This window comes from Bactrocera tryoni, chromosome 5 (genome assembly GCF_016617805.1).
Source record: "Bactrocera tryoni isolate S06 chromosome 5, CSIRO_BtryS06_freeze2, whole genome shotgun sequence".
Lineage (NCBI taxonomy): Eukaryota > Metazoa > Arthropoda > Insecta > Diptera > Tephritidae > Bactrocera > Bactrocera tryoni.
Window position 1 is genome coordinate 20,768,219 of NC_052503.1, and position 9,731 is coordinate 20,777,949.

A 9,731-nucleotide genomic window follows, 5' to 3' on the forward strand; every position below is an offset into this window, starting at 1 on the left:
AGCATAATTAAAACCAAAACTATTGACGTTGAACTGTTGAAATAAAGTAAAGCAAACGAAAGCTGAGGAAAATTGAGATTCCACATCCTAAACCCAAGTTTAAAAGCAACAAAAAAAGAACTACACACACACATACACACGCAATTACAAATATAGGCACACCCAAAGCTCTAACTTGAAAGAAATTGAATTTCGAAATCAGCAACAAAAACAAAAACAAGAACAAACAATAAACATTAAATGCTGCAAAGTTGTGTGTGAACTGAAAGCAGTAAAATTATAGCAAAAATAAAAACAAACAATTAAAATAAAAGTTTAAGGCAAAACGAATAAAAATTAGCAAATTGAAAAGACCACTAACCTATGAAATGAAATATAATTAAACGTCAACACTTGAATTTATTTGGTTTCATTTTTTACAAAAACAAAAAAAACAAAGCGTAAACAAACGAAATTTAAACAATAATGCAACTTGCAACATTAGTCTACACGCTGTCTACTCGCTACTCTCAACGAGTAACTGTTACATGAAGAAAGGTCTTACATATTTACATACAAAGCAGTTTCAGAATTTACGAATTTGCTGAGAATTCTAATTTTTCTCATTTTTGACGTGTCCTACGGTAATTTTTGCAGTTTTTGTGGTATGCATTTAGGCGCAGCAAGTGATATAGGGAGCTTATGGGGTTGATAATTGCAGCAAAGCTTGAAATAAGTAAATAGAGCAGTAGCAGTTGAGCGAGACAAGCCTAATTAAAGAGATATATCATGAATAAATGGCAAAAATTACGAAGTTTTACTAAAAGAAAGCAAAAAAACTGGAAATTTCTGCAACTAATATGAAGATATATTGTCAAAAGGCGACATTAAAGCGATCTAAGCTATGGATCAAGGTAGAAGTGAATCTTAGGAAGCAAAAATCTCAAAAAAGTCACTTACTAAGAAAGCTGCTTGACAGTAAGCTAGAAATTCTACGTCGAATAGGCCGTTATTTTGGCAAAAGATGAACTACGCTCTGGATCAGGGATTCCTAAGAAATTTTGCTCACAGAATGTCATTGCGATTTGATTCACAAATACATTTCTGTGAAAATAACATTCAAAAGTTTTTAAGTAATTCCTATAAAGTGAGTGCTTGTTACCTCAGATCAAATTTTTAATCAATTTTTCATAAAATGCGTTTCTTATTGTCGCCGCACCAAATCTAGACAAACCAATCTTCTAATTTTTAAGTCAAAATGAGTCAACTGAGCTCTTAACTGTACACCATTGCTCCAGATTCAGTTTTCTTGAAGTGTTCAAGACTTTTTGTTCCTAGTCACCTACCATTTTTAGCAACTGGTACTGAAAACGAGCTTCATAACCCTGTCCACTTTTCACTTTAAACACCTGTTATCAAAAATCGAACGTTACCTTGAAATTTTGCTTCAAAGAGTTTTGTAAAAAAAAAACGAATGATGCTCTCTATTAATTATACTATGTAGAACTAATACCAAAGATGGTGAGAAGTACTTTTCTACACCGATATCTCAAAATTACAACAATAATACTTGTTACCCTTCGGTATACCCTTTTCATTATGCCGACAAAAACTAAACCACTTTTGGAATAAGCTGTGGTCTGGAGTTATAACTGAACGAAGCATACAATTTTATCGGAAAATGTGCGAATATTGTCTACTCTCATTATTTATTCCTTAACTTTGGTTAGGTGGCTGATCTTCCAAGATAGCGGGGGTTCACTTTTGTATTTCTAAGTACAGTCCGTGATGAAGCCAGAAAAAACTCCTATGTGCAGTTATTAACTCTCAACAAAGTGCCTAGGTTCTAAGATACTTTAGTTCTATTAACGCTGGGATGTCTAACAGCGTGAGATCTAAGGTATTTTGACCTTGATTTGGCGGGACTTTCAAGCAGGAAATATTGATATGATTCTATCTCCTCTTATTCACCTGTCATCCTGAATTTTTCATTCTTAACGCATGAATACCAATCAGCCAGTGTACAATAACGACCCCTATAACTAATGAATAGTAGGCTTTGCTGAGGAGATAGACCTCACTTTTTGAGGGTTCTGGCCCGGCACTTGTTGAACTCGCCTGAGGATCAACCATCCAGTAGTTAACCGGAAATAGCCCGTAAAGCTGCTATCCATTCCTAGACCGCAGCAAGTTCTATGCGCTGTTGCCAGGCACTCAAACCAGTTTATTCATGAATATACTTGACGCCAGAGCTGAGGAGCCGAGACATTTCTTCGCTATTATTGAATGAACAGGCAGCGAGCTAAAGACTAGTATCACTCATATGAGGGACCTGGGATCACTGGAGGTACCTTGCGATCACACAATTGCTAGTATCGGAGCCCCTGTAGCCCAATAATCCAGAAGTTAACCAGAAGAAACCCGTAAAGCTCCTATTCATCCCCTTTCTGCAGCAAGTTCTATGCGCTATTGCTAGGTACTCAAACCAGTCTAATCATGAATTAACTTGACGGCAGATATCAAGGGCCGAGACATTCCTGCCTTCACTGTTATTGAGAGAACAGTCAGCAAATTCAAGACCAGTATCGCTGTCCTACTTTCAGAATGGATGGGTACCGCACGGAAGGAGAATACGCTTCGGAGCAGCACATTTCCAGCTCCCAATTTAGCAAGGAAAATGTTGCAATGATCGGAAAGCCTGAATCTGAAGTTGTTGGATAGTGCTCGACAGAATATTTCGCCTCCACCACTTCATAGTGTGTATAGGGAAATTTATCTGAAAATCTAAGTTAAAAGGCTATCTTAGTTAAAGGACTGTCTTAAGCTCAACTCTCGCTTCAACTCAATTAAAGCATGAGAATATTCTAATGGTTTTGTTTGTAAAGCTATCAATTCAGCTACATTAGTCCAAAGGAGAGCTTGGAAGATCACAGTTAAAGTTTCAGAAGACTGCAAAGTGTATTTGTTTACAATATTGGTCCTCAGATTAGCTGTTAATGCAGAAAATAAGAAATTGGTGCCGAGCCAAGAGAAGTTGAGTTCCAACTTTATTCACATACGGGTTTGGCAATTTTTTCCTGGCTTCAGGTTTCGAGCGCGAAGTTTGAACTTCTTAGAAAAATGTTAGAAGCTAGCAAAAATGCCCGAAGCTACCACGAAACTAACCTCACAATCTACACGTAGGACAATGAAACAGTTCTTGAATTATTTACTCATTTCAACTGGAAGCAGAGATCACATGACAAAAATATGATTACGCAATGCAAAAACAAATATTTAATCATTACAAGAACAAACAAAAAACACACACGGAAACATACGAAATAAATTAATGCAACTAATTACTGTTAAACGTAGCATTTTTAAGGTGAATCACAAAAACAAAATAAAAGAAAAAACAACAAAAACCAAAATCAGGCAATTGACGAACAATGAAGACTCGTTTTTAAATAACGTTTAAATACACGTCACAAAACTTAAAAAAAAAAAAATACCAAAACAAGTACCGTTAATAAGCATGTCTGGTGAAACATAGGCGGACAGAATACAGAAAACAAAAAACAAATAAATTAAATTAAATTTTAGCAAACCGAAAGTATTAATGGGCGGTAGTGAGCGGCAGTGAGAGTGAGAGAGGGAGGGATGGTGAGGTAAAAAAGGACAGAGAGACGATGAGGGCGAGTACCGTGGGAGGTAAGTGGCATAGCAGAGGCAATACATTACATACACACATACAAAGTAGCAAATACAAAAACAAAAACAAATAATTACTAAACAATAATAAATCAAATTGAAGCGATTATCGATTCTAGTGCAATTTCAATATACGAAACACCATTACAAATACATACAAACAAGCAAATAAATAAAAATTTAAAACAAATAAATAAATTATATAATAAATAAGCGCAGATACATACATGCCGTTATACACCAAAAAACACAAGGTAACGACGTATGAATGCGAAATCTAGTGAAATTGTTTTAATGATAATTTTGTGTGTCACACACACACATACACATGCACACATACAACACATGCATACATACGTATATAGTTTATGTGAATTGAATGCCTTCAGTTATCGAAATCAAAAGTTTATCAACAAATATACATACATACAATAACATAGAACATTTATTAAAAAATAAAATTAAAAATAACAACAAAAACAAAAAACAAAAGCGAATAAACCAAAGCGTAATTTATACATTACTTATACATATATACCTAAGTGCATACATACATACTTACATACAACATTAATACAACAAGAACAACAACAATATGGCAGAAGAACAATAAATTGTTGCGTAGTACATACACACACCTACATACATACATACATACATAGAAGCATTTGTTGTTTTGTGTAGTCGAACTTTTTTATTTTTACAAAAAGAAAGATGTTTTTTCTTGATAAATGCCGTTAAGCAAATCGATAACTCGCGCAGCCGGTCAATAAACGACAGACAACATAATGATTTATATATTACATAAGTACATGCATATACAGCTGTGTGTATGTATATTGTATATGTATTTAAGCTTTAAGTAAATGGTTAATTGATTTCTACTTTTAAGTAACACACACACACACATACACACAATTAATGTATTTTAATAAATTGATTGATTTTTAAATAAAAAACAAAAACAAAAGTGCAATTCGCAATTGCATTTCGTTTATATACATATTGAACTATTAAACTAAATAAATTAACAAATAAACAAATGAAGATAAATTCAACTAAACAAGCAACAACAAAAACCGAAAAAATAGAAATCGCAAAAAACAAAAACAACAAAAAACAAAAACAAGTAAGAAGTAAAAAATAATTGAATTTTATGAAATTAAAAACAAAACAAAATGTGAGAAAAAAACAAAAACAAATATTATAGTTGTAAATCAATTGAAACGAAATGAATGATTACCGAGCAAATAAATGTATTAAATAATTGAAACTGTTTAATTAAGTATTTGAAATGCAAAAGCAAACACACACACACACGCACTCACACACAAACAAGCAAACAAACAGTTTATTGAATTTAAATTTGAAAACGAAAGCATGATGAAAACAAAACTAAATGAGAAAACACGAAAAATAATAAAGAAAATTACAAAATGCGAATGTCAACAGCAAAACACACACACACGCATACACAAATTACAGGAAAAACACGCCTACACACACACAGAGAATTCAAGTACGAATATGATATTGTTTGCAACAACAAAAAATGAGAACTTTCGAAAAATGATCAAATACACTGGAAATAAAAATAAAAACGCAAAGTTAATTTGCAAATTTCACTGAAGAAATGTAAAAAAAATCTGCTGTGTTTCATTTGAAATTCGCTGGCATTAGTGGCATGGAATACGGGTTACGTAATCGCAAAGGCAAGTATGCGGTTATTCAATGGCATATACGAGTACCATATAAAAAATCTAGATTTCACTTTAACAAGCAATGCAAAAAACAAAAAAAAAACAAGACTTGAAAGGCAAAACTCACAAATAAAAAAGTTTTCCATACAAGAACTAGTTGTTGTTGTTGTAGCGGCAGAAATCTGGTTACCCGACTGTTGTGGAAACGGCCATACAAGAACTTCATTTAGGTCAGTTAGTTTGTATGGCAGCAATATGCTATAGTGCCCCGATCTAGACAATTTCTTCAAATAGCAAAGAACTGCTTTGGAAAAAAAACATGTCAAATTTCGAGAAGATACCTCGGCAATTAAAAATGTTTCCATACAAGAACTTGATTTTTATCGTTCAGTTTGTATGGCAGCTACATACATACATATATGCTAGAGTGGTCCAATCGGAACAATTTGATTGTAGGAGGTAATAAATGCCAAATTATATGAAAATTTCCCGCCAAATAAAAAAGTTTTCCTTACAAGAATTCATAATTGTTCAATCAGTTTGTATGGCAGCTATATGCTATAATAGTCCGATCTGAAATTATAGCATTGACTTAAACAATAATCGCTGCCAAATTTCGTTTAGTTATCTTGTTAAACAAAAAGTTTTCCATGCAAGAACTTGATTTTGAGCATTCAGTTTGTATGGCTGTGGTGGTAGTGCTATCGTGAAAGATAATGCATGTCAAATTTTATGAAGACTTTTTGTCAAATAAAAAAGTTTTCTAAAAAGAAATCAATAGCCCACAAAGAATTTAACCAAACACGCCAAAGGTCGAAGATGAGCCGTCGTCGTACACATTCCCACGACAGTCAAGCCTAAAAAAATGGAACAAATACGAATTTTTATACAGCCAAGCGCCGACAACTCAGTGCATTTTCTCAAATTTGTTTGATGAAAGTTTTCTGCCGCTCCAACAACACCGATGGCAAGCAAATGACAAAAACAAACTACATTTTGTGTTAATAAATACATTTTCATTTATTTATTTGAATTTATTGCAATACTTTATGGATTAATACAAATAAGTCAGCCGAAAAATGGAAGTAAATTCAATTTGTTAAAACTGATTTAGAAAGCGGCAAAAACTAAACAAATAAAACACTGTTAGCAATATTTATACTAGTTCTTTCAAGTATAGTGAAACATCTATAAAAAAACATGCTCGCACACATAAGTACATAAGAACGTACACAAATGCGCATATGTACTAAAACGTACATCGTTTTCGCTCTTCGCACTTTTTTTTACCTAAACCATGAAGACCGCGTTATAAGATATGTAGAATTTTTTTTAAACAAAGCGACATGCTGCACTTGTAACAAACTTTTCACAAAACAATTTCTTATTGCAAATTAGTTAAGTAAAGAAAAAACGTGCTAGTTAAAATTTGTTTAATTTTTCGAAAGATTTATTTTCTTCATCAGTCTCCAGGTATATTTTTTTCCATTATCAACGTTTTAATTAGCATGCTGGTGCTTATTGTGTTACAAAACGTTACGTCACAACACCTCCAGCCATTAACTGAAGCCGACCGCAATCAATTTGTGGGCTGGAGGTGCGGTGGTTCAATGTTGTTTACAAACTTTGTATGTATGTACACCAAGTCTTACACAATGTGATTTTTAAGACATGTTTCATATTTGTTTGCTATACAATGTTTTGCCTTTTGTTTAAATTAATCTTACAACTAATTATTAATAATTCTAATATACAAATATTACTAGCTCTTGCTAACTTGTGTATATCTAATAGCAATTAACAGGGAGAAATTATAGTAAACATTGTTTAACTAATTTAATATAACCTAAATAGTATAAACTGACAATGTATGAATTTCAGTTTCTTTTCTCAATTACAAGTGCTGCACAACAATGTGTACACAAATTTTAACCCATTCATAATTCCCCCTGGGACACCCGCCCAACTTAATATCTAACTAAGGACAACTTATTGGCGCTGAGCACAGCCCAATTGTGCAGTGCCTTATATCCCATCCATCCCCCCGTCTTAGTTTGGTAATACATCTGCCAGCAGTTCTCTTGTTGCTGGCGGCAGGCTGTCGGGGAATTTAATATCAAACGCCACTAAGAGATCTCCTCGTCTTGTTGGTTCTTTAGGGAAGGGCAATCCTTTGCCAGGTATGCGTTTCACTGTGTTTGGCTTAATTACTTCTCCCACTGAATTCAATGTTATCCGATCACCTTGCAACGTTGGCACTTTCACTACTGTGCCACACAGCGCCTCTTTTAAGCTTACGCGTGCATTATATTTGATATCACTGCCCTCACGTTTGAAGAGCTGGTGTGGTTTGTCGCGTATTATGAAAATAATATCAGCCGGCACCTTTCCGGGCGTTTGGTCGCCTTCTTTTTGGAAGGTAATCTTTGTGCCAGCTTTCCAACCGGGTTTCACCGTGATGTTCAGTACTTTCTCTTCCTTGCGCGGTTGACCGGTCGCCATTGACATACGTGAAATCTTCATTTTCTTTACACAACCTTTGTCGACTTCCTCCAACGACACATATAAATCGTGTTCAATTGGTGGATCTTGTATTTGTCGTTTACGATTTGGCTGTGCATTGAACGATTGTGAACGGAAAGCTCCACCACCACCGCCCATTTGCGTGTAGATATCATCGTCATTGCCACCGGACATGAATATATTCTGTGAGTCTCCAAACATACGACTGGGATCGCTTGAACTGAAGAAAATACCAAATGGATCGGACGAACCAAAGAACTGTGCGAAAGTGGCACGTGGGTCACCGTGGAATTGATAGCTGTAGTTGCCACCTCCCTGTTCGTTTGGACCACCAGGCACACCGCCTTTCAAGCCCTCTTCACCGTATTGGTCGTATATGTCACGTTTCTTCTTATCTGAAAGCACTTCATATGCCTCCGCAATCTCCTTGAAACGCTCTTCTGCTTGAGGTGTCTTATTTTTGTCTGGATGGTATTTTAACGCCAGTTTCCGATAAGCCTTTTTAATTTCATCGTCATTGGCACTTTTGTTGATGCCAAGAATTTTATAGAAATCTTTACCCATTTTGTTGGAAATGAATAGAAACTATTTTCTTGTTGGTTTAAAAACTGCAAAATAAAAACAAATTTGTTATTTTGATTATACTTTTTTAATATATTATATTAATGTATAGTAATTATACTTGTTTATACGGCATACGAGAAAATGTCTTTTTTATACTGAAGTTTTTTTTCAATAGCATCAAAAAAAATTTCGCTAATTCTTTACCCAATTACATACATATGTACATAATTAAGAATTTTCTAGAATTTCGTTTTTCAGCATTCCCTTTTGAAAACAGATAGACGGTCACGTTTGCATGAATGAAACGATATTTTTGCCAACTGTTTCCTATTACAATATCCACAAGTTTCTAGTACATTTGCACGGTTATTTTCACATAGTCCGTCCTGCTTTAACAAACATACAGCCATCGCCAATAAGAAAAAAAAAAATCAGCTTGTGGGTTGCTGACGCGTTGGAGGGGCACATCCAAATTTGTCGTAAGTGATTTCATCGATAATTCAAGAAAAATCCCACAACGCCTTCAGATTATTAATTTATAAGGAAATCGCTTACAATCCAAATAAACAAGTTGACCGCTCCAATAAGATTTGCCCGATTATTGACCTTTACATTTTCTTTGTCTCGTACACCATTTAAATACAAGTTTTTTTTTTACAAATATGTACGTGTATTTACCTTTAGTTTCAATATTTACGTTGCTTTTTATTCAATTTTCTGCACTTCAAATTTTAAATAATTCCGAAAACTTGTAAGCAAATAATAAAATGTTAACTAGATTTACAGTACGATTTCTTGTATAATTTTTCACTTAATTTCACTCCTCTTCACTTCTTCCTGCTGTAACAGCAATAAGATGTTTCGTTTTCAAATGTTCTTTTATTAATGCGCTCATTCGCCAACCGACACTCCTATTTATAGAGGGATTGTTTCACGTATTCTAGAATGTTCCAGATCAAATTGACGTTTCTCACACATTCCGTTTCGTTATAACGACATTCCGCTGATAAAGCCGGGCGCGTTCGAGAAACTGATTTGATTTTTTGAAAGATATATTTTTACAGCAAACAAAAATTTAAGAAGTTTAAAAAATAGTTAAACATAAAGGGGTGTGTAAGGCATAAACAACCTGTTCGCTCTGATGTATAAGTAAAAGATATTGTATCTCTTTCTGGTAGAGAACACCTACCCATGTACATATATAAAAATATGTGTGGATGAGAGAACCAGATAAGCAATATGATTAAAAAAAGAGGTGTGATCTGAGAGGTG

The 9,731-nt window shown here is 34.2% G+C and overlaps 1 protein-coding gene across 1 annotated transcript; it reads right to left on the reverse strand.

Moving 5' to 3' along the window:
• Positions 1-6,794: 6,794 nt before the first annotated feature.
• Positions 6,795-9,346, reverse strand: LOC120777530 (dnaJ protein homolog 1). Its single transcript, XM_040108913.1, has 2 exons — positions 9,138-9,346; positions 6,795-8,503 (listed from the first exon to the last, which is right to left on the reverse strand). The coding sequence occupies exon 2, from the start codon at positions 8,457-8,459 to the stop codon at positions 7,422-7,424; it is 1,038 nt and encodes a 345-aa protein (XP_039964847.1). The 5' UTR covers positions 8,460-8,503; positions 9,138-9,346; the 3' UTR covers positions 6,795-7,421.
• Positions 9,347-9,731: the final 385 nt, after the last annotated feature.

What these genes read in the sequence shown, in the direction of transcription:
- LOC120777530 (XM_040108913.1), bottom strand. Translation starts at nt 8,459, where the DNA reads ATGGGTAAAGATTTCTATAAAATTCTTGGCATCAACAAAAGTGCCAAT.